At 52.5% G+C, this 25,153-nt stretch overlaps 2 protein-coding genes across 2 annotated transcripts; both read left to right on the forward strand.

Annotated features, from left to right (window-relative positions):
• On the forward strand, positions 1–12,249 carry Tmem222 (transmembrane protein 222). The gene is made up of 6 exons (XM_050153136.1): positions 1–280; positions 6,669–6,753; positions 8,005–8,036; positions 9,804–9,900; positions 9,980–10,110; positions 11,402–12,249. The coding sequence occupies exons 1-5, from the start codon at positions 87–89 to the stop codon at positions 10,103–10,105; spliced, it is 534 nt and encodes a 177-aa protein (XP_050009093.1). The 5' UTR covers positions 1–86; the 3' UTR covers positions 10,106–10,110; positions 11,402–12,249.
• A 2,426-nt stretch (positions 12,250–14,675) lies between these two features.
• On the forward strand, positions 14,676–25,050 carry Sytl1 (synaptotagmin like 1). Its single transcript, XM_050153127.1, has 15 exons — positions 14,676–14,977; positions 17,096–17,324; positions 18,553–18,701; positions 18,919–18,994; positions 19,071–19,116; positions 19,888–19,960; positions 20,205–20,299; positions 20,448–20,561; positions 20,658–20,824; positions 21,082–21,178; positions 21,522–21,680; positions 21,948–22,026; positions 22,110–22,209; positions 24,251–24,456; positions 24,840–25,050. The coding sequence occupies exons 2-15, from the start codon at positions 17,134–17,136 to the stop codon at positions 24,977–24,979; spliced, it is 1,692 nt and encodes a 563-aa protein (XP_050009084.1). The 5' UTR covers positions 14,676–14,977; positions 17,096–17,133; the 3' UTR covers positions 24,980–25,050.
• Positions 25,051–25,153: the final 103 nt, after the last annotated feature.

A 25,153-nucleotide genomic window follows, 5' to 3' on the forward strand; every position in this document is an offset into this window, starting at 1 on the left:
ACCTCCCGGAAGTGACGAAACAGGGGCGAGCGGCGCCGCAGCCAGGCCTTCCCGAGCTGGGCCTGTCCGAGCGGGCCGCGCGCAGCATGGCGGAAGCGGAAGGGAGTTCTCCGCTCCTGTCGCAGCCGCCGCCGCCCCCTACTCGGATGGCGGAAGTAGAAGCACCGACGGCGGCCGAGACGGACCTGAAGCAGTACCACGGGTCCGGTGGCGTCGCCATGGACGTGGAGCGGAGCCGTTTCCCCTACTGCGTGGTATGGACGCCCATCCCGGTCCTCACGTGAGTGTCTTCCGGTGTCACCGCGAAGACGGGGAGGGCCCGAGCGTCCTCCGGTGTGCCGTACTAGCTTTTTCTCAGACTTGGGGCAACCCTTACCCTGGGCCAACCGGCACCCGGTCCCTAGAACCCTGCCACCTGTACAGTGCGTTACCGCGCATGCATGCTTCCGTTCTTCATGGTTACCTCTAGTCTAATTGGGGAGGAGGACAAGGGTAGATCAGCGGGAAAGGCAGGTAACTAGCAGGCTCGTAAGCTGCAGGTGTACAGAAAAGTCCTTTAACCATTGTCTGAAGAAGTATGTTCATTCATTCCACCGTTTTTGGTTTTGTTTTTTTGTTTGTTTTTCCGAGACAGGTTTTCTCTGTAGTTTTAGAGCCTGCCTTAGAACTCACTCTGTAGACCTGGCTGGCCTCGAACTCACAGAGATCCGCCTGTCTCTGCTTCCCGAGTGCTGGGATTAAAGGCGTGCGCCACCATTGCCCGGCTATTCCCCGTTTTGTTTGTTTTGGTTTTGGTTTTCACTCATTGCGCAAATGAATGCTTACTTGGCCATCTGCTGTACGCAAGACATTTTGCCTTTAGAAGCAAAGGTGAGTTTGATTGAGGCCACACTGATTCGTGGAATGTCAGCACGGGGAGGCCCATGCCAACATTTAACCCCCCCATATCTTCTGAGTTAAACCAAATCAGATACCTAGGTGTCTGCCTCCTGGTGGAAGAAGAGAAGCAGGAACATAGGTGCAACTTCCTAAAGTCGCTTTAATCTTTTGTTTTTGCATTTATTTGATTGGTTTTAAGACAAGATTTTTATATGTAGCCCAGCCTGGGCTGGTATTTATTATGTACCTCATATTGATTTTAAACTCCTGATCCCCCTGCCTCAGGCTTCTGGGTTCTGGAACTACAGGTATATAACACCCTATCCAGCTAATGACTCTAACTTTTGTGTTACATTAAACAATTTGGGGAGATGGCTCAGTCGGTAAAGGGCTTGCCATGTGAAGAGCCTAGTGTTGGGTTCCTGTCCCCCGTGAGAAACTAAGTGCAGCAGTGCATTGCTTGCAATCCTAGAGCTGAGGGCGTGGGGATGAGAGGCTCTCTGAGGCTTGCTGGCCAGCTAGTCTCGTCAAGCCAGTGAGAGAGACTGTCTTAACTAGGGTGGGGACTGGGCATAGTGATGCACACCTGTGATCCCGGCACACCTGTGATCCCAGCACTCAGGAGACAGGCAAAAACGGGATGGGAGTGGGGCTAAATCAGTGACGCAGTGGTTGAGAGCACTTGTTGCTCTTGCAAACCAGGGTTCAATTCCCAGCGCCCTTGTGATAATACTCAGCTGTCTGTATCACCAGTTCCCGGGGATCTGATGGGCACCAGGCAGACAGGTGGTGCACAACATATACACGCATGCAGGGCAAAACCTTTAAATAAGTAAAAGTAAATAAACCGTAAAAGAAAAATATCGAAGTCTGAGTCTAGGCACTGTAGTTCACATTTCTGATCTGAGAGCACTCCAAGAGATTAAGGTAGGAGGGTCCCTGAGAGTATCAAAGCCATCCTAGGCTACAGAGCAAGGCCCAGGGCAACCTAGGGTTCCAGAGGGAGACCCTGGATCAAAAAAAACAAAGCTAAAAAAAGAAAAACCAGAACAACAACAACAACAAAAAGCAACTTACAATATGTGCTTGTTAATTCGTTAAATGTTCCTCTAACACATTGGCTGATTGACTTGTTATGCCTCTGTAGCTGTAGGTAGCAAGGCCCGGGTGTATTAGGTATATAGCCACACCCTGGCGAGGAAAGCAGGTGCTGCTTGCTCCTGAGGTGATGGGAGGGTGGAGAATAACAAGTGACCAATGGAGAGAGCCCCAGATATGGAGTAGAGCCAGGAAGAGAACGAACTGTGTGAGAACTTGTCACGCTAGCTGTCGGAGCCCGTGTGGGTCCAACACAGATTCTCTAACTAGACTGGAACGGAGTCGCGAGATATGCGCCCACAGCTAGCCCTGTTGGCCTTTTCCTCATCCCTTCATTTTAAAAAGTTATTTCTGCCAGGTGGTGGTGTCACGAGCCAGGAGACAGAGGCAGGTGGATCTCTGAGTTTGAGGCCAGCCTGGTCTACAGATTGAGTTCCAGGATAGCCAAGGCTACACAGAGAAACTCTGTTTTGAAATACACACAGACGCACACACACACATATTGCAGCACGATTAATACATAATATATACTATAAGTGTATGAGTACCCATGGAGGTCAGAGGACAGCTTACAGGACTTAGTTCTTCTGCCGCGTGAGTCCTAGGAATTAAACGGGTCATTAGACTCGGCACAGGTGCCTTTACACACTGAGCCATCGGATCAGCTCCTAGTTTTTAGAACTCTTTGTGGCATGGTCCTCTGCAGAGAAGTGGTAGTGGCTTGAGGTAGAGACACGGAGTTCCCCGCAGTCCAGGCTAGAAGCAGCGTACATCTTGGTTCTCTTCAGACTCTCTACTCACAGGCATGAGAGTCCCCTGTGGGAGGTAGATCTGAGGAAGACCATGAGCCCAAGACCTGTCCCCAATTCTGAGCTGCTAACAGTAGCTGCTGCTAATAACCAAACAGCTGAACATTTGCCATTGATTGTCGTCATGGGTCCTCACGTCAGCTGTGGAAGCGGATGCTGTTGTGCTGTATGTAGATGAGGGGGTAAAGTCAAACTCCAGGGCTAGCAACCCCTTCATTCACTAACCCTTTACCAAGGACCACGTTTGTCCTAGGTCCAGAGGAGACAGCAGCTAACTGAGCTCTGGAGCATGCCTGACAAGATGTGTCGAGAGTTCCTTCCCTGGGACTTTGCTGGGCACAGTGCTTTAGCCTTGTCTCTTCCACCTTCATTCCCAGCTCCATCAGCCGGCAGCTCAGAGCCAGGTCCCCTGCCAGTTGAAAGGAATCTGGTCTCAAAGAGTTTGGGATTGGGTTCTGAGCCAGGGGAGTCATTGCCCACAGTTCTTGACTTCAGGCCTGTGTTCACTGCGATTGTCAGCGGCTCACTCTCTCGGTCAGGTAGCAGGGTTTACTGACTGCCTTGGTGCAACACTGTGCGCTCGCTCCACGTGTGCGCAGCGTTTTACATAGGTGGAAAGGAAGCAGTGCGCCTTCAGCAAAGCACTTGTTATTCTGCAGGAAGATGGGAACAAAGAGCCTGCTCCAGCCTGCCCTAGAACCCACAACTCACTCTGTAGACCAGGCTGGCCTTGAGCTCACAGAGCCCACCTGCCTCTGCCTCCCTAGTGCTGGGATTAAAGGTGTGTGCCACCACTGCCCAGCTCTAATAGGTATTTTTAAAATGGGTGGGCAAAATATTTGCCTCACAAGCATAAGATCCCGAGAACCCATGCAAAGACTGGCATAGGAACTCAGGACACCTACGGTGAGATGGCAGAGACAGGGAATCCCCAGACGTGCACAGGCTGCTAGCCTGGTGTACACGGCAGTAAGATCCTGTTAAGGGGCAGAAGACAAAGCAACACCCAGGGTCCTCTGACCTCCACACATCCACTAGAGCACATGTGCACACACCATACACACATATATACCATACACACAGAGAGCATGACGGTCAAATCAGGGTAAATGGCGTATCCATTGCTTCAGCTACCATTTCTCTATGTTGGGAAGATTCAGAATACTCTCTGCTAACTCTTTTGAAATCTACAATTAGTTGTGAGGTATAGTTACCTCACTGTGCTGTAGAACATTGAAATTATTCCTCCTCTCCAGCTGCACCCCTCTGCTATTAATGCAAGTCATTTGGTCAGCATTCTGCTGACAAATACTTAGTGGGGGTGTGGAGCTATGTGCCATGCCAGGCACACCTTAGAAGCTGTAACAGTAGATTAGACATCTTTGCTCTTGTGGAGCGTGAGTATTTGAGGAGGAGAAACAGGCAGTTGATGAGTAACAAGAAAGATCATTTCTCGTGCTTGGATATGGCGAGGAAGATACAGCAGGATGATGGGTCTGCTTGTGTATGAAGTGTGATTCAGGGGTTAAATATTTAAAAAAAATTTAACCAGGTCTTAAATATTTAAAAAAAAAATAATATATTTAAATTTATTTTATGTGCATTGGTGTAAAGGTGTCAAATCCCTTGGAATCGGAGTTACAGAGAGTTGTGAGTTGCTATGAGAATTGAACCTGGGTTCTCTGGAAGAGCAGCCTGTGCTCTCTGACCCACTGAGCCATCTCTGCAGTCCCTGGATCTTAAAACTCAACATCTAGGGAAGAGCTGGAGAGCTGGCTCAGTGCTTAAAAGCCAGTACTGCTCTTGTAGGACCAAGATTCAGTTTCCAGTACCCCATTTTGTGACCCATAACTGCTGATAACTGCAGCTCCAGGGGATCAGATGTCGTCTTCTGGCCTCCAAGGGCACCTGCACCCATGTCCCATACCATCACATACAGATATACACAACACACATGATTAAACATTAACATCCCGTATCACCACACACACACACACACACACATAATTAAAAGTTAATCTTGGAGAAAAGAAAGCCCTCTTTAACAGTTTGAACCCATCACTATGGTTATCTAGCCAAGACTGTCACCTAGGACTGGGACTTCAGCAGTAGCCTCTGCTCTGGCCTCCCTCCTGCCTTCTCAGCTCTGCACTCGCTCTTCCGTTGTGCATCCTGCATCTTACCCACTGATCCATCTTACCAGCCCTAAACAACCCCTCCCCAGTAAATGTCTTCATTGAAGTATTATTTACATATCGTAAGGTGCACAAATCTTGGCATACAGTTCAATAAAGTTTTTTAAGTTTCTTCTCTTTCTCCCTCTCTACCTTTCTCCCTCCCCTCCCTTCCTTCCTTTCTTTTTCAGTTTATGGGCTGGAGGGACGGTTCAGCAGTTAAGACCATGTAGTGTTAGAGCCCAAGCGTACTTCTCAGCCCCTGTGTCAGGTGGCTGACAACCACTGCAAGGCCAGCTCAGTGGGATCCAGTACTCGTGGGTACCCATTCTGCCTGCATGCAGACACATGCACATACACGTAATTTAAAATAACATTTGAAATTTTACTTTATTTTTAATGTGTGTGTATATACAGGAGTGAGTGTGTCACTGTACGTGTGGGGGTCAGAGGACAGCTTTATGGAGTCATTTCTCCTTCTACCATGTGAGCCCCAGGAGTCAAACTCGGGTTATCAGGCTTGATGGCGGGCACCCTCACAGCTGAACCCATCTTGCTAGTGCCAGTGCAATAACCTTAGATTTGCTTTGTCTTCTCTGGAACATTAAACAGTGCTGTGTTTTATATGCTTAGGTCAGGCTTTCTTTCAGGCGTGTGCTCTTGAGAGTCGATATTGTATGTAGACAGAAATAAACAGAAATGTGTTTTCATTGTTACCTGCAACTATTGCAAGGCTATGCTAGTTTTACTTACTTTCCTGTTAAACATGCATTTCCGTGTGTGTGTGTGTGTGTGTGTGTGTGTGTGTGTGTGTGTGTGTGTATGGTTTCATTTATTTTTCAAACGCTTTATTTTGTATGGATGGATGTTTTGCTGTATGCGTATATGTGCACTACATGCATGCTTGTTGGTCATGGAGGTCAGAAGAGGGTTCACATCCTATGGAATTGGAGTTAAGGAGTTGTGAGCTACTGTGTGGGTGCTGGGAACTGAACCCTGGTCTTCTGCAAGAACAGCAAGTGCTCTTAATGGCTAAGTCATTTCTCCATTCCCATTAGTTCTTTTTTTTAAATTAAGTATACAGTATTCTGTCTGTGTATATGCTTGCAGGCCAGAAGAGGGCACCAGACCTCATTACAGATGGTTGTGAGCCACCATGTGGGTGCTGGGAATTGAACCAAGTCCTCTAGAGAGCAGCCAGTACTCTTAACCTCTGAGCCATCTTTCCAGCTCCAATAAAAAGTACACATTTTTATGAGCACAGTTCATTAAGGATGTTTGTTTTTTACAGTTCTAGGGTTCAAGCCCAGGGCCTTGTTTATGTTAAGCAAGCACTCAGAGTACTATGTATGTTTTTGTCAGTGTTTGTGCACAGGGCCTTGTTTCTTTCTGTACATCCTCGGGCTGCTGAGGCATAGCCTACAGGGCCTGCCAGTTTCCCACGAGAGAGTGTTTTATCTCCCCAGCAGAGAGTCCACGAGCTGGCTGCTCTGCGTCCTTTCCCATGCTTGGTGTTGGTGTTAGTGTCCTTTATCAGGGATGGCAATGGTGCAGGATATCCCAGTGTGCTCCAAGTCACAGTTGCCTTTCTTTGGTGCTTTCTCCATCCTCTGTACCTCCCTCGCTATGTGACTCGCCCTGAAGCAGTCTCACGTGCTTCCCAACTGCCTAACCTGCTCTGTCCTTTCCCTGCCCTGTTTGCTTATAGGTGGTTTTTCCCCATTATCGGCCACATGGGCATCTGCACATCCACGGGAGTCATCCGGGACTTTGCCGGCCCCTATTTTGTTTCGGTGAGTCCCCATTTGCCCTGGCCTGGAGAGTCTACAGGCTCACAGAGAGGGCTGGCCTGGATCCAAGAAGTCTCAGAAAAATCTCAACCCTGGCCCTAGCCTTCTGCCCCGCACCAGTATTTGACCCCTTTCCTTCTCTTGCCTCCAGGACAGGCCAGGAGGGCAGTGTGGCCAGAGGAATCTTAAGTAACTGGCTCAGCCCTCTGCCCCCATCCCTGGGTACCAAGACATGGGTAGGGGTTAGAGGCAAGAATGGAGTCAGCCCATCCAGGAACCACATCTCTGGACCTTCAGAAGGTGGGAGCCATGGTTGGGGGACAGGGGAGGCTGACACCCTAGGGTGGGGCTTTTAGACTGAACCAGCTGTGCTCTCAGATCTGCTTCCTGAGGATGGACCAGCGCTAGTCCAGTGGGCTATTTCCAGATGAGCATGAGGCGTTTGCTGTCTTTAGGTAGCTGAAGCTGGAATGAAGGGGTGTGATGGCATAGTCTGTTTGTATTAATGGTTATTACAGCCATCCTAACAGGGCAAGGCTTGTTGCTGTGAACTTAATACTTTTACTAGCTAGGCCTAGTGGATCATGCCTTTCTAATCCCAGCACTAAGGAGGATTGCCCAGAGTTTAAAGCCAGCCTGGGCTACATATTGAGTTCCATGTTAGTGTTGGGTATAGAGTTAGGCCCTGCTTCAAAAAACAAAACAGAGCCAGGCATAGTAGCACATGCATTTATTTCCAATACTCAGGAGGCAGAGATAGTGAGGTCAAGGACAGCCCAGTCTCCTTAGAAAGTTCCAGGACAGCCAGGGCTACATTGAGATACCCTGTCTCAATGTATAAAATTATATTTCTGGGGTGTTTGTGTGTTTACATTAGGGAGTCTAGGACTCCCCAGTCTCCCTTATAAGAAAGGTCTGTGGGTCCGGCAGCCTCTGTCCTGCTCTGAAGGTGTCCCTCTCCAGTCCCACGTGAGCTATGAGTGTTGCGTTGAGCGGTCAGGGGCCGATGTTACAGTGTGAAGAGAGCTGTGGCCCATGATGAACGGTGAGAGACTGTGCTGAGGACGTCAGGGAGGCCCAGAGAAGCCCCTGCACTGCATTCTTTGCACAGAGCAGCGGCTCTGGCACTACAGATGCCATGCTGTGTCCCAACTCTGCTGTCCCTTCTAAGTCACTGCACTTCAGCCACTGGCACAGAGTGTCATTAGACTGGGTGTAGTTTCTGCACTGACTTCTGCTCTTGTCTCTCAACAGGAAGACAACATGGCCTTTGGAAAGCCTGCCAAGTAAGTGAATAGTCTTGTGTCTAGCCCTAGGGCCAGGTTCCTCCTGCTCAGAGTAACTGGCCAGCCAGTCAGCCGTCAGCCCCCCCCCCCCCTGTGAAACGCAGCAGGAACCAGCACCCTGAGGACAGTTAGAACCCCTGAGTACACAGTGCCCTGTACCCGATGCCTAGTGTGTCATTCCCTGTCTGGGCCTCATCTTGTAGACCATCCAGGTCTGGCCTCAGTTCTGGGAGGTTGTGTTTTCAATCCACGGCACAGGAGCACGGAAAGGATGGGACTCAGGCAAGGCCACACAGTTAGGAAGCCTCAGAGCTAGCTCTCACAGCAAGTCTGTCTTCCTGTGTAGCCTGGAGTCCTTCCATGCTGGGGAACAAGCAGGCCATTTCAGAACTAGGAGACTGCTTGGGGCTCCACTGTAGCTCTGCTTGGAGGGCGTGAGCCGCTCAGGTCTTTTGAGAATAAAGGTTTCGCTGCAGCCTTGTCTTCAGCGCTGGGTGGTTCCTGTGACTCTGGGCCTGGTGACAATGCCTCAGAAGAACAGCAGGTATTCTGTGGCCCAAGACTACACAGGAAGCTGCTGGACGAGCTGACCTGGAGCAGAACTCCCCCATCTCTGGCTTCCTCAGGCAGGTGGAGATGTGGTCTGGGGGTTCTTTGGGCTGTTTTTCAGAGTGTTTGTCTGGTTTTGGTATTTCCAAAGGCAGTTTTATGCGGAGCCCCTGAGTACCACAGTCTAGACCACAGGGTTCTCCCTGCCGCACCTGCTGCTGGTCCAGTGGCTCTACCCCACCCCACCCCACTTCTGCCTGAGGCCATTGGTTCTAGAAATCTGAGTGGGGGAGAATGCTGCTGGGTCCCCCTCAGTGCGACACCTGCATCTCCCCCTCAGCTGCCAGTTGGTTCCCGACACCTTGTTTTCCCCTGAATCCTCTAGCTGCTCAGTCACTTATTTCTGGGACACGCTGCGCAGTTTATGCAGGTTTCCCTCGTTCAGGCTATTCCCACAGCCCCCAGTGCTGACCTGACCCCTCAGCCTAGACTCAGGTCTTCCCTCTGTCTGCATCCATTCAGTTGCCATGACAAAATGCCATTGAGTGGGTGGCTCATCAACAACAAAAATGTCTCAGCTTTGGAGAGTAGGAAGGCCAAGAACAGGGTGCTGGTACACTCAGTGCCTCGCGGGGGCCACGGGGCCTGCTGGTTCCCACACATGAAAGGGGTGGAGGGGTCTCTCGGGTTAGGATTACTGACCCCACCTGGAAGGGAGTTCCTCAGGGGTCAGGATTTTAACATAATAGGGAACAGCCCATGGTTGTGGCAGTGGCACCTGCCTTTAGATCCAAGCAGAGGCAAGCAGATCTCTGAGTTCAAGGCCAGCCTGATCTGTGAGTTCCAGGACAGCCAGGACCTCACTGTGAAACTCTGTCTCAAAGAAAAAAAAAAAATAGGAGCTAAACATTCCGACCACACGGTGCTCTGGACTAGGCTGAGTCCCCAGGAGCCATCGTGGCACTGGTGGTCTTGCCTGGTGACAGTTGTTTCACTTCCTGGGGAGACGCGAACAGACTCGATTTCCTTATTTTCCAAGTCTCAAGGAGCTCCCCTCCTTGAAGAAAGGGTTTCAATTGGGAGGAAATAGGCACACCATACTAGACAAGGACCTGGTTGGCCCCATAGCCTTGGGCACCCCGCACAGAAATCATTCATAAAGCTGGAAGACCATAGAGGGGCTGAGCCAGTGCCCAGAACATTCCCTTTTCCCTTCAGGTTCTGGAAATTGGACCCCGCACAGGTGTATGCCAGTGGGCCCAACGCATGGGACACAGCTGTGCACGATGCATCTGAAGAATACAAGCACCGCATGGTAGGTGGGACCTGGGGGCAGAGAGTCTCCCTTCCCCTCCCCCCAGCCCAGTCTGACCCAGCTGCTCTTGTGTCTCCAGCACAATCTCTGCTGTGACAACTGCCACTCACACGTGGCGCTGGCCCTGAACCTGATGCGGTACAACAATAGCACCAACTGGAACATGGTGACACTCTGCTTCTTCTGCCTGATTTACGGGAAGTAAGTCAGGTGAGTGGTGAGCAGTCTTCCCACCTGCAAGCCCCGCCCCCAGGCCACTCTCCAAGGATCCTGGAAGACTCACTGGAGTCCTTCAGTCACCAAGGACAGCTGAACAGAGAGACTGTGAGGTTCTAGTCTAGAGCGACCAAGCTCTTGGTGGAGAGCCAGGTGGCTGTAGCAAAGTCCTACTCCACGTGGGTCCCGGTTGACCTGTCAGTTGCTCACTGGGTAGCTGTTTCCGGGCTGTCCCTGTCCCTGGGAAAAGGACTGCAGTGGTTCTGGCTTCTAGGAGAGCTATGAGCCTACAGGTGTTCAGGTCAATACTAAATAAGGTGAATTTAGATAAGCCGGGCGGTGGTGGCACACACCTTTAATCCCAGCACTCCTGAGGCAGAAGCAGGTGGATCTCTGTGAGTTTGAGGCAAGTCTGGTCTATGGAGCTAATTCCAGGACAGCCAGGGCTACACAGAGAAATCTCTTGGGGCCGGGCGATGGTGACGCACACCTTTAATCCCAGCACTTGGGAGGCAGAGGTAGGCGGATCTCTGTGAGTTCCAGACCAGCTCCAAAACCACAGGGAAACCCTGTCTCAAAAAAAAAAAATCTCTTGGGATAGTGTTCCCCTTCCACCTAGCCACACCCCCCACCCCCACCCATGTCCTTTGTCAGAGGCAAGCTTCTGGATAGTTGAGCTCCTAGTCCAGGTTGGTCTTTGAAGCCACACCCTCATGACCTGTGAGACTTAAGACATTCAGAGAGAGAACTCAGGGTGGGTGAGTTTCTATATCCCACAGTAGAGCCCAGATTTAGGACCATCTCACACTTGAACTGAACCCTGCCTCCCCACCCCACCCCCTTACCAACTTTGTTCTTAATTGTGCTTATCTTTAAGAGCTTCTGGAAGAGAAATTCTCAGGGGTCTTCTTTGCCCCTAAAAGGCTTTAGAAACTCCCCGCAAAAGCACATAACCAGGCACAGGATTAAGACAGGGCCAGGCATGAGTTGAGACCTTGACTCCTAGCCCTCTGCCTCTGGCCATCCATTTCCAGTCTTCTGTGGGTCTCACCCTCAAATGGGAGCCCCTGGTCGCCAGTGACTGGGTGCCAGTGAGACTCGGTCCATTTGCTTCCTCCATGGCCTACAGAGTAGGCATCAGACGAGGCCCTGTTCCTTGGCAAACTAAACTGAGGAATAAGTTCCAGGACCCTCCTAGGACCTTCAACCCTGTTGGGTCGGAGGGAGAGGGTTCTGGACCATCTGCCTGCTCACCTGACCGTGCCCCTGTGCTCTCCCCTGTCAGTGTTGGAGCCTTCGTGAAGACGTGGCTGCCCTTTGTCCTTCTCCTGGGAATCATCCTGACCGTCAGTCTTGTCTTCAACCTGTGGTGATGGTTTTCAGATGACCCAAGCCCACCAGGCCCCCAAGGAGGCCCCCACCACCTCTCCCTGGTCCCAGTCTTTATCCCCACCCTCAGGCAGCTAGCTTCCTCGGTTGGAAGTAGGGTCGGGGCTTGGAATGGAAGTGCCAAGGTAGAGTAAGATGAGGCCACTAAGGGCCTCCTTGTCCTCACCCTGTGGCATCCCCTTCACTGTCCTGGGAAGGCCTTCCCTTAGAGTGCCTCCTGCCACTGCCACTGGACTGCTTCTGCCATGCCCAGGACACAGTGAAGACATGGACCCACTGGGCCAAACACTGGCCAGAGCTGGATTTTGAAGCTGCTTTCTGGCAGGTAGTCACGTCCCGACATGGGGTGTGGCGTTGAGAAGTACTGTGAGCCAAGAGACTTAGGACCTCTCTGCTGGCCTGAAGGGCCTGGCTAGGCTCATCCGTGTCTGCTAGAGCCGTGCTAGCGTAGTGCTCACCCATGGCCCCTCGTCTGGGCCCTGGCTATCAAGGTAAATCACATTACATGCAGAGTGGGTCCCCTGTAAATCAGGTTAGGTGAACCCCACTTGTTTCCAGCCCAGGGAACCCTCGTGCTAGTGATAGAACCCCTTATTCCAAAGTGTGAGCAACCCATCAGAGCAGCTGGTGCCACCATGGATCGACTGGGTCTACTTGTGGTTGCTGCAATGAACCCTGTGCAGCCTGCCTCACCCCTGCTCCTTCATAAGGAGCTCCCTGGCAGGAAATAAAGTTTCAAGTCCAGGTGGTGTCTGTCATTTTCTTCCTTCACACTCCACCCCCAGTTCCTTAAGCTCATGTATCCCTGGGGTCTTGGGGCAAAGCGATCTGGTTGCTAACAGCATGTCTGAGTCTTTCCAACTGGAGCTCTGGGGCACAACATTCCCTGCCATTCCCTGTCTAGTTTCCAAATTTCCTTCTAGAAGGAATCTTCTTCCCTATGGGGAAATATTTGGCAATATGTTTGGGGTTGGGAGTGACCTGTTTCCTCAGCCAGGAGTGACCAGTTGTTGTAAGCCAAGTGTATGGTGGCCATGGTGAAGTCCACGTGCTAACCCCATGTTCCCTGTGTTCCTCACCATATACCATCCTGTACACACTTCTGATCCTTTGCTTTCCACCAAAGCCCAGCTCAAAGGCTGTTTCCTCTGCAGCCCTTGTCTAGCATGGCCTTGGGTTCCATCCCCAGCACTAAAATTCTTCCTCTGTACTGGCCCTTGTTGCGGAGCCAGGTTATGTAACCTCAACAGCCTTGTAAGGCAGGCACTATCAGTCTATGTGGCCGGTGAAGAAATGGACACCCACATAATTTGTCCAAGTTCAGAGGAAGCAAGAGACCCAAACACCAGTAGAGCCCCACCTAGAAAGGACACTTGAGCCTGAAAACTGGCAAGATTGGGTATCTTCCAGGTGCTGAGGTGGGAGGAGGGCCAGAGAAGCATCCTTGAGGAAGGAGCCTGCTGTTGGTCACTTCCAGTGGGGGAAACAATGGTGCAGGTGACCACTGACCACTTCCACAGGGGACACCAGTGGAAGGCGCCTGTGTAAATGCATGCTTTCGTTGACTCCCTCCATCCCTGTACATGAATCTACGGGTTTACTCAATAGTGGTGAACCTAAGAATGATTATTAACCAACTTAGATAAGGAAAAAGAAACTGAAAATAAGACCGACAAGAACAAGTCAGAGGGTGAGTGACAGCTCGGAGGTTAAGAGCCCTGGCTGCCCTGCCAGAGGATGGTGGCTCACAGCCATCAGAAAACCAAAACAGGAATAATCGAGAGAGTGTGGGGCTGGAGAAATGGTTGCCCTTCCAGAGGTTCAGATTCCAGATGTGGTACCTCACATCTAACACCAGCTCAAGGGGTCCATTCCCCTCTTCTGTTCTCCAGAGGCACACGTCTAGTGCACAAACACATGCAGACAAAACACCCCCACACAAAAACCGTTAAAAACCAGCAAACTTGAGGGCCAGAAACAGCTCAGAGAGTAAGAGCACATACAGCCAAGACCTGAGTCCAGTTTCTAGAACCCATGTAAAGATGGAGAGGTTGGGCTCCTGCAAAGCCCTCTTCCCTCCACATGGGGACCATGGTATGCTTGAAGATAAAAGATTTTACAAAAAATGATTTTTTAAAAAGGGGGCCAAAGGTCAGGTGGTGGTATACACCTTTAATCCCAGCACTCGGGAGGCAGAGGCAGGCAATCTCTGTGAGTTTGAAGCCAGCCTAGTCTACAGAGTGAATTCCAGGACAGGGCTATGCAGAAAAACCAGGTCTCAAAAAGGGTTGGGGGAGGGGGTGGAAGCACCTGTTGCTCTTCCAGAGGACCTGGGATCCCAAACATTTACATGGTGGCTCATAACCATCTATAACTCCAGTTCCAGAGCATGACACCCTCTTCTGGCTCCCTTGTACAGCAAGCACTCGTGTTTTACATATGTATATGTAGTCAAAGCATTTATACATATAAATAAAAGGATAGAGGTGGCCTCTAGTACCTAAGACCAGAATGAGGATAGTCACAGATTATGGTCCCAAAACAGGTTCTCCTAAGCAAGATGTGGTACTTGATAGTGAGAATGTGGGCTCCTCAGCTGGCTTTGGAATCCAGGGCCCTTCAAATAGGAGGAGCCACAGGGGAGAGGAGACAAATGGCTGTTCTGTGAATGTGGATGGTCAGAGGTGCTAAAATAGCCATGGGCATTGGTCTGTTAGAGGACACCTGGCATCTATGACATGCCATCTGTACCAGATACCTGTGTGCCAGCTGTATGTACCAGACACCTGTGTACCAGCTATACCAGACACCTGTATACCAGCTGTACTAGGCACCTGTGTACCAGCTGTATGTACCAGACACCTGTGTACCAGCTGTACCAGGCACTTGTGCTTCTTGGGTCCCACTCCAGTTTGCATAGAAAGAAATTATTGCCCAAGAGGGGTTAAGAAACTTGCTCAAGGCCATACAGACTCTGTCAAGGTTGTCCAGGGGGCAACTCCATAGTCTTAGTGGCAACTCCTCTGTAATCCTCCCATTACTGAAGCTCTTAGAAAACTTTCTAACTTTGCTCTCAAAGCAGTTTTCTATTGGCCCTCTGTGGCAGAGAGGGTCTGCTACCCATTCCACAGATGGACCAGCCAAGGCCCTGAGCCAGCCCTGAAGGTGTGGCATCCTTTGGTTACAGGGGAAAAACTGGGCCCCTGCCACAGCCACAGGGACCTGCAAAACTGGCCCTGGCTGCTCTGACAGCTGCTGTGGGTGCCCCAGTGCACCTGGGGAGCTGCAGTCCAGGCCCGGTTTTGCACCAGGCCCTGCTGAGGTGTCTCCTCCTCCTCCACCTCCTCAGGGCTGGGGCAGCTGCAGCTGGGCGAGTCAGCCTTGCCTACCCACTGCTCTTCTGGGCTCTGAAACTCCTTCCTGGAGAGCTGGAGTTGACTTCGAAGTTGCCCTCCCTTCTGGACCCCTCCAGGTAACACACCTCTCCCGCCAGTGGTCTAAGGGACAGGCACTGCCACCTGGTGTCCTGAGCATACTCTGGCACCTTGGGAGCTTTGGGTGGGGGAAGTACGAGCAAGTCTATGACTCTGGCCTGCCCAGGCAGATTGACATACTTTCTGTCACCAAAGGGTCTGTCCCATGGTGTCACTATGGGGTAGGGGAGGGCACCAGGAGCTTGATCTGCCTTGGAAAGAGAAGGAATTTGAGGTAGAGAAAACCTGGACTTGGAGGCCCACAGCCCAGACTGAGCAGACTTGCAAAACAAAGGCCAGGCCCAGTTCTGCCAAATGTTTCTCCGCTTTCACACACAGACACATCTGGTGGTCCCCAGGGCACTAGGGTACACACCACAACACAGCCTGGGCTGGCCAACCACACAGGAAGAAACGCATACACCCACCCACATGGCACTATCTCCCAGAAAGTCACTGCACATAGTGTCAACACTCCTTGGTGACATACAGTATGGTGCAACCACACAGCGCTTAGGCTAGGATGCTATCCCCATCGCCTGACCTGCACATATGTCCACCCTGCTAATGCAGCAGTTCAGCACAACACAGCAATGCTCATACACCATGCCACAGAAGACTCCCAAGCCGCCCTCCTAGCTGGCACCTCCAGCACAGCCATTCTGGAAAATAGTCACTGGCAGCGCACAGGCGTCTGCCCAGCGCTACACAGATGCCGATGTGCAGACCCCCCCCCCGCCCCCCGGAGGGAAAGCAGGGTAGGAGAGGACACCTGCTTGCTAGGCTTGGACACTGACTCAGCTGGGAGGGGACAGGGGCAGGAGGAGACAGGCACAAGCCAGGACCAGCCTCTGAGCTGCCCTGCTCCCACTTCAACTCCACCTGGAGGCCTGGCATGGAAGGGGGGGAGGAGAGGAGAGACTGCCCGGTGAGGCCAGGCCAGGGCCACTACTGAGTGCTGGGCCCTTGCCACGTCCACACGCCCCTCTCAGCTGGCAATGTTTTCCTTCCGGAGTGGCTGTGGTGCCTGGGCATGAGTTGTTTTGCCACCTGGGGCCTCCAGCCAAGTTTGGGGGTTGGGGAGCCCCTGTAATCAGAGGGGCTCAGAATCTCCTCCAAGCAAGAGGGTAGTGCTGTTGTCGGGGAGTACCAGGGCGGGTGGCCTCAGTGGAACTGGGTGCTGTGGTTACCTTGCGGGGGGAGGAAGTTGGGGGTGAGGTTGGGGAGGAGGTTGCCTCAGACAGGAAGGCCAAATGGGCCAGGGCAGGGTGGAGGGAGGCAAAGGCAGAGGCAAGCTGGGTTGGGAGGCTCCCTGGATAGGGGCTTAAGCGTGAGCAGTGGAGAAGGCTGGGTGTGCATTTGCGAGCTTGTGCAGGTATATTTGCGCATTTCACTAACAATCAGGTTATGTCGTGTGCAAAGTACTGACTTCCTGTTCACAGCTGGGTTAAATGGGCAGAGAGAGAGAGAGTGTGTGTGTATGTATGTGTGAGAGAAAAGCTGGCAAGATCTGTGAATATGCAGGAATCTGTTTGTGAATAGTTGTCTCATTTGTGTGGACATATGTGCAGATTTAAGATTTACTGTGTGGGCTGGAGAGATGGCTCAGAGGTTAAGAACACTGACTGAATTAAATTCCCAGCACCCACATGGTGGCTCACAACCCAGATCTGGTGCCTTCTTCTGGCCAGTAAACATACATGCAGACAGACACCGTGTACATAATAAATAAATCTTCAAAAAAATTTTAAGATTTACTGTGCACAGCTCTTGAGTTCAGGTCTCTTGTGTTGTGTGCACAGACCCGTCATCGGGAACGTGTGTAGGTTACCTGTCTTTGTCCAGGTATCCTTGTGCCCATACAACTGTGACTAGAACAGCGGGTACACGCATCAGTGTGCACTGGCTTGCAGTTCTCTGTGTGTCCTTAGGGGCATGTGCACATGTGCTCTGTGCCCTGTAGCCTTCTTTAAGTGCATCCCCCTACACTCCACCTCACCTTGACCTAGCCTACACTTGATTGCTCTATAACGTGTGTGTGCTTGGGAGAGAACAGGCCATTGACTCCAGGAGGCGCTGTGTATCTGAGAAGATACTGACCCTTGGTCTATCCCCAGGAAGCTACATATGCCCAGCTGGGGCACAACCCCAGCTGATGCCCCAGAGAGGCCACACATCTCAGGAGAGGCTTTGGGCCCTGCCCTCCCTCCCCATGGCATATGGGCCAGAACCGGACACTGAGGGATTGCTGGACCTCAGCTTCCTGACAGAGGAGGAGCAGGAGGCCATCACTGATGTCCTCAAACGAGATGCCCGCCTACGCCAGCTGGAGGAGGGACGGGTCAGGTGAGACAGGACAGCCACCAGTCAGAAGGAAGGGATTCAGGGTCCTTGGAGGCTGCATGTCGGGTCTGGGTGGTTCTTGGTTTAACTCCCTGGTTTCCACTGACCTTGGCCAACTCCAAACCTGTACCAGGTCCTCCCTCAAGTCCCCCTGTCTCTGGGCTTTCCACCTTGGGACAGGACACTTGGACAGACATCACCTGTCCTTAATACTCTGCTGGCCCCTCCCCAGCCTCAGAACATAGCACCAGAGCCTCTAAATGAGTCTACAAGTCACCCTGATTGGTCCCTGTCAGCTCCCCACTCATCCATTTCCCTATAAGCCCCACCCAGATATCCATAAACCTGTTCTAGCCATGCAGTGCTCCCAAATCCGAGTACTCTTCCAAGCCTAAGATGCTCCTTCCCCCCAGAAGAGTAGCAGAGGCCGAGGATTGTAAGGGTAAAGCACTGTCGGGCCACTGTGTAAACTGGGGCCACTGCCTTGACCTTGAACCTCAGCATTCTCAGCTAAAACAGAGCAAAGGGTCCATGGAGATGGCTCCGTGGGTACACACTCACTGCATAGCCGCGAGGAGGAGCTCAGAGCTCTAGCACCCATGTAAATGCCAGGGCAGTATGGTGGCCCACCCATAGTCTCAGTACTTGGGCAATAATGATGGGGAATTCCTGGAGCAAGCTGTCTGGCTAGGCTCGCCAAATCAGTGAGCTCTATGCAAGTGAGAAACCTTGCCTCAATATATAGGATATATATATATATATATATATATATATATATAGCTAAGTTACAGAAGGATGGGCCAACTTTCAGTTACTGACCTGCACATGCAAACATACACACATGTGACCACATATATGGGAGCACACACACATGCATGCACACCATACATACATTACACATACATGTGTTATAAACTACCAGGCATGGCCCGCAATAACCACTTCATGAATAATGATTATTTTGCTTCTAAACCTTAGAGAATTCCAACTTAGCCTTTAAGAAATAATTCACAGGTCGGCTCCTCCAGGAAGCCTTCCTGGGTTCCCACAGAAGGTCCTCTTACCTCCATCACTGAACTTTCTAGTCTGGATATCGTCCCCTCAGTAGCCTGAGTGGCTCCAGGACAAAGGTCATGTGTGTTGCTGTTGAGCCCCTGTCCCTGGTCCAGAGCGGGTGTCAGGAAGGCTGGTTAGGTGAGTAGAGACAGCCGTGTTCTCCACTATCTTCTAGCAAGCTCCGAGCCTCGCTGGCGGACCCCGGGCAGCTGAAGATCCTGACGGGGGACTGGTTCCAAGAAGCACGCTCCCAACGGCATCAGCATGCCCATTTTGGGTCTGACCTTGTCAGGGCCTCCATCCGCAGGAAGAAGACCACCAGGGGTGAGGAGGGAGGGGGAGCTTTGGAAAGCCAAGGGTGCAGACTGTAAATGGGCAGGGCTGCGCTCTGGGTTCTAGTCCCGCCCAGCCCCCCCACTGAGTGTCTGAGTAGCCCCGCCCTCTGCGGGCTATAGGAGGTAGATGGGCATCTCCTGTGGGCCATAGCCATGATTGGGGCATCCGGAGAATGGAGGCTCATGAGTTTCTCTCCTGAGCCCAGGAGACCAGACTCTGGGAAGTGATGGTGAGGCAGAGGCTGCTGGGATAGACACTGCAGAAGAAGAGCCAGAGCCAAGGTGAGGAGGAGGCACAGAGAGGAAAGGGGGCTGCCAGAGTTACCCAGCCCTGTAAAACCCAGCTCCCTCCTTCTAGGGTCTCCATAGAGATGGCTGCTCCAGAGAGGCACAGCGAGACCCAAGTGAGTACCCAATGCCTGGATAAGCCAATAGCAAGCACATTGTGCTTCCAAATGGGGATACATGCTAGGGGAGGAACCCCCATTACTGGGAATCTGGGGACTTGGGCAGCTCTCTTCTGTGCTCGGGGCTTCACCACCTTGATCAACCTGTGGCCTGGACCAAGACTCTAAGGCAACTGTAAAGCCAGCTATAAAGAATAAGGCCTCAGTGATGGTGAATGCCTTTAATCCCAGCACTTGGGAGGCAGAGACAGGCGGATCTCTGAATTCGAGGTAAGCCTGGTCTACAAGAGCTAGTTCCAGGACAGGCTCCAAAGCTACAGAGAAACCCTGTCTCAAAAAACTAAAAAACCCCAGCACCACATAAACCAGGCATGGAGGCCTGGATCTTGGCACTCAGAATGTAGAAACAGGAGGAACAGGAGTTCAAGCTCATCCTCAACCACACATGAGGTGCGAAGCCAGCCTACTACCAAAAAAAATGGGGTTGGGTTAAAGCAGGTGAGGCTGAGGCCAGGGACTCAGATGTTACCGCCCCACCGACTGAACCTAGGAGTCAGGCTGGCACATCAGGAGGGATAGGCCTGGGATGCCAGGGTGTGAAGTACAGGCCTGACTGGTCCTGCAGCTGGTAGCCAGCCCTGCCCTGAGGGCAGCCCTACTCCAACACTGAGGTGAGCTGGCTGGAGTCTCTGACCTCTGACCCCAGCATAACCCTTGACCCCTTCCTCATTAACCCCCATCATGAGCTCTACCCTTTGCTTTCCTCAGGGACCTGATTTTCCCTCACCATATGTAGCCTCAAAGACTTCAGATCATGAGGAGGAACCCCAGGCTCAGGAAGGTGAGTGGGAGGGTGAGCTGGGGAGCAGAAGATATTGAGGCGATCAGAGGCAGTGTTTAGTGACCCCCCCCAACTACCATGTTCACCTTCCTCTTCTCCCTGCCCTCCCACCCGCAATGGGGAGCCCCAGGTCACCTCTCGGGCCTGAAGCTGACAGGAGACTAGAGTTCTTAACAAGTCCCTCCAGGTTTGCTTAGCGACACACACAGGAGAGAGGCTCTCTCAGTAGCTTGTGCCCCACCAGCCCCCGACCAAGGGGGTGTGCAGGTGGCAGAGACGGACCCAGCGCTGGATCCTGAGCCGAGGGCGGAGCAGGAGTCCTGGCCGTCTGCAGCCCAGGTAGGCGGGAGTAGCCAGTTCGGCTGTTCTCAAGACCGGGAACGGATTCCAGACCGAGAGTGTGTCTGCCCCGGGGATGAGACCTGTCGGTGCCCCCTGCACAGTCCAGGGAAGTAGAGGATGCCCCTATCACTTCTCCCCTCTCCAGATCAAGGCGACCTCCGAGATCCAGGAGAATGGGGAAGAGGCCCCAGGACTCGGCCCTTCGCTCAACCGCATGCTAAGCAGCAGCTCCTCTGTGTCCAGCCTCAATTCCTCCACGGTGAAGGACTAGGGAGGGGCTGGGCGGGGTGCCCAGGCAAGTCCACGGTGGGAAGCCTGCCTGGGACCCTGACCTCCCACCCCGCCCCGCCTGCAGCTGAGCGGCAGCCTGATGAGTCTGTCGGGGGAACCTGAGGCTGGCACCGTGCAGGTGCGGGGTTCGGTGCACTTCGCACTGCGCTACGAGCCGGGCGCTGCCGAGCTGCGAGTACAAGTGATTCAGTGTCAGGGACTGGCCGCCGCCAGGCGTCGCCGCTCTGATCCGTGAGTGACTACCCTGCATATGGGCTGCAGGGGACTTGGGGGCGGCGAGAGCACTCCTAGACCCAGCCTGCCACTCAACTTGCCTCAGCCTCAGTTTCCTCCTCTTCAAAATGGGCACGAAAGTGTCATTGGGAGGCATGCTAAATTGGATGCCTGTTAATTGATTAGCACCAGGCCTTCACGTGGAGCCCCCAGAGCCGGATGATGGTTCTGGAAGGGCCCCCTTCTTACCTCCAGCCTTCACCTCCCTCATCCAGCTACGTGAAAACCTACCTCCTCCCGGATAAGCAGAACAAGCGCAAGACGTCGGTGAAGAAACGGAATCTGAACCCCATCTTCAACGAGACTCTGCGGGTGAGGCAACAAGGGTGTTATCATCCCCTCCTCGCCCCCTGAAAAAAACTGGTTGCCATTTGTGGCGGCATGAGTGGCAGGGTCCACCCAGTTAATCTCACTGGTGGCTCTGGGCCTTGTTCTGTGAGGGGAATGACAGAATGACCCGGCCTCTGCTGGTTAGCACAATCCAAAGCCTGGCAATTTGTGCTGGGTTGTGGTAATGAGACCCTTGTTAACCTAGAATCAGGAATCCATCTTCGCAAGGAGCGTGGGGAGACCAGCTCCGGTCAACAGGCATGCCACAGCCATGTGTGGGGGCGGGTTCCAGCGCGCTCCACTGAAACTCACCTCCTGTCTCTAGCACTCCGTCCAGCAGGCTGATCTCCCAGGACGCGTACTGAAGCTGTCCGTGTGGCACCGCGAAAGTCTGGGTCGCAACATCTTTCTGGGAGAGGTCGAAGTACCCCTAGACACGTGGAACTGGGACACTGAGGCTACCTGGCTCCCCCTACAGCCCCGGGTAAGGGCTGGTGTGCAATCGAACACAGATGTCCCTCCTTTACCCCACGGACCACCAAGCACCTGCAGAAGGTTCCACAGAGCCTCACTGGGCCTCAAACTGGTTGTTACCCTTAGGCAAGGCTTGCCAGCCAGGATGCCCCTTCCTGGAGAGTATTGCCCATCGTCCTCAGCGGAGCCCTGTCCCCAATACTCTTCTCTCAACCACCATGTCCCAGCTGCCTCTGGCCTGTTTCACCACTGAAAGGCCCACCTCCGGCTTTTTCAGGTGCCTCCATCTCCAGATGAGCTTCCCAGCCGTGGACTGCTCTCTCTGTCCCTCAAGTACATCCCTGCAGGCTCAGAGGGTGAGAGGCCAAGCTGGACAGGCCCCTGGGATGTGAGAGACCTGTTCCATGAGGTGGTGGTCTGAACTGGAGTGTCCCCACAGGAGGAGGACAGCCTCTGAGTGGGGAGCTACACTTCTGGGTAAAGGAAGCTCAGGGCCTCGTGCCACTGCGGCCAGGATCCCTGGACACTTACATACAATGGTGAGAGGCAGCGTGACATGTCATTCAGTACCTTCCTTCTGCTCCCAACCTCTGACCAACCTGTCCTTTCAACCCAGATCAGTTGGAAGTGATCAGCTGGGCAAAGGGTTAGGGTCCTGCGACAGCTGGTGGGGTGCTTGCTTAGCAGGCATGAGGTCCTGGCTTGGCTCCCTACAAACTACATAAACTAGGGTTGGAGGCAGAGGGGTCAGCTCAAGGTCATCCATGGCTGCACAGGTTATGTAAGACCCTGTCTTAAAGGTTTAGGCAAGGCATGGTGGCATGTGTTTTTAATTCCAGCACTTTGGAGCCAGAGGCAGGTGCATCTCTGTAAGCTCCAGGATAACCTGGTCAGCCAAGATGACAGAGTAAGACCCTGAACCCTGGTTTTTTTTTTTTTTTTTTTTTTTTTTTTGAGACAGGGTGGGTTGTTTGTTTGGGTTTTGTTTGTTTTGTTTTTTGAGACAGGTTTTCTCTGTAGCTTTGGAGTCTGTCCTGGAACTAGGTCTAGTAAACCAGGAGGCCCCTGGCCTCCCTAGTGCTGGGATTAAAGGCGTGCATTACCACTGCCTGGCAAGACCCCGTCTTACAAAAAAAAGTTGGGGTCAGGGGAATTGAGGAATTGTGTCTTAGCTAGGGTTTCTATTGCTGTGATGAAACACCAAAAATGACCAAAAAGCAAGTTGGGGAGGAAAGGATTTAATTGGCTTATACTCCCAACATTGAAAGAAGTCAGGACAGGAACTCAAGCAGGAAAGCAACCTGAAGGCAGGAGCTGCTTACTGGCTTACTCAGGCTGCTTTCTTAGAGAATCCAAAACAGCCAGCTCAGGGGTTGCCCAACCCACAGTGGAATGGGCCCTCTCACACCAATCACTAGTTAGGGACATACTCTGTAGTTGCCCACAGCCAATCTTATGGAGGCATATTTTTGTCTTGTTGCTATCTTTTGAGATAGGGTTTCTCTGTATAACAGCTCTGGCTGTCCTGAAACTCAAGACTAGGCTGGCCTTGAACTCACAGAGCTATACCTGTTTCTTCCCCTGAGTGCTGGGATTAAAGGACTGTGCCACCACCGTTTGGCACGAAGGCGATTTCTTAATTGGGATTCTTTCCTCTCAGAGGGCTCTAGGCCAGTGGTTCTCAACCTGTGGGTCACAACCCCTTTGAGGGTCACAATATCTGATATTTACATTATGATTCACAGCAGTATCAAAATTACAGTTATGATGCAGCAACAAAATCATTTTCTGGTTGGGGGGGTCACCACCACATGAGGAACTGCATTAAAGAGTCACTGTGTCAGGAAGGCTGAGACCCATGCTCTAGTCTGCGTCAGGCTGACAGAGAATCAGCCGGTACAGGCTTCATTCTGTGGAGGCTGTGTACCCATAGCACCTACCATGCCCAGAAGGCCACAAGGGCCCCTTCTTGGAAATCTTGGAAGGACAAGCTATGGAGCTTGGTCCTGAACTTGTAATTCACTGGACGGTGACTGTGGTTGTCTTACACCGTATTGGGGACCAAAATGCTTCAGAGGCACCCCAAGTAGTGTTCTACCACTGAGTTACACCTTCAGCCCTGAGGTTTTCAAAGTAGGCTTTGGAGAACCTCTAAGCATTTCTGGGTACCTTGCCCTCAAGAAGTAAAGTGGAGGCAGGTCAGTCTGACTCTGGGTTCCCGTTTGGGTTTTCTGTTACCGCACATCCGAGGAACATTCTGCAGAATGACTCAGAGGCTTTGGAAACTCAAGAGGGTGGGCAGGGAATACTGGAGGTCATCGGGCCAGGAAAAAGCAGAATTGCATTTCAGAGACTACTCTCTGGGATCCCGGGAACAGTAGTTATCAGTTTCAAGAGCGACCACCAAGAGAGGACTGGTGTAAAGGTTCCCAAGCAGCGAGGGCTGGAGGGCTGGTCTCAGGCAGGGGCCAGGGGAACACGGACATATGAAAGGACAGGCCATGGTCACTGACTGGCTTAGCTAGGGAGTCTTAAGGGGTGGGTCACTCAATACCAGCCCTCATTTCTTACCTGTCCCAGCTCAGTGCTACCTGACGACAGTCGGGCCAGCCGGCAACGCACGAGAGTGATTCGGCGAAGCCTCAGCCCTGTGTTCAACCACACCATGGTTTATGATGGCTTCGGGCCTGCCGACCTACGCCAAGCCTGTGCTGAGCTCTCCCTGTGGGACCACGGGGCCCTGGCCAGTCGCCAGCTGGGGGGCACACGCCTCAGCCTTGGTACAGGTGAGCAGAGCAGGGCCCGGAGGGAAGTCAAACTTGGAGGCATGGGCTCCAGGGGGTGGCCTTGAACACTTCCTTTTCCGTGTGTGTGTGTGTGTGTGTGTGTGTGTGTGTGTGTGTGTGTGTATGTGCGCGCGCACGCAACAGCCTGCTTGTCCTGGAACTCACTTTGTAAGCCAGGCTGGTTTCGAACTCAGATCTGCCTGCCACTGCCTCTCAAGTACCTGGACCACCACACCTGGCTTCACTTCCCTTTTTTTAAACTGTCTTCAAAGAACTGGGGGTGACTGGGTAGAGAGCATAATCTGGAACAAGAAACTTTTGGGGGGGGGAACCTGAGGTGTCCAAAGGGACAGCACCCTTCACTCTGGCCCACCCATCTCCAGGCAGCAGCTATGGGCTCCAAGTGCCCTGGATGGATTCCACACCTGAGGAAAAGCAGCTGTGGCAGACACTCCTGGAGCGTCCATGTGAGTGGGTGGATGGCCTTCTGCCCCTCAGAACCAACCTGGTCCCCAGGGCATAGCCCTGTTAAACCCCTCTGTGTACCCCACCAAAGTATACCCATGGCTGGAGTCAATAAAGTCTGTCCATGGAGCCACTGCCCACTGAGCAGGGAATGAGGTCTGAGTGGTAAGGGGTTAGCATGAAAGAGCCCAGGGAATGAAAAAGGGTCACTCAGACATGGAGACCTCAGGGA

This window comes from Alexandromys fortis, unplaced genomic scaffold (genome assembly GCF_014885135.2).
Source record: "Alexandromys fortis isolate MF-2015 unplaced genomic scaffold, M_Fortis_MF-2015_v1.1 scaffold_26, whole genome shotgun sequence".
Classification (NCBI taxonomy): Eukaryota; Metazoa; Chordata; class Mammalia; order Rodentia; family Cricetidae; genus Alexandromys; species Alexandromys fortis.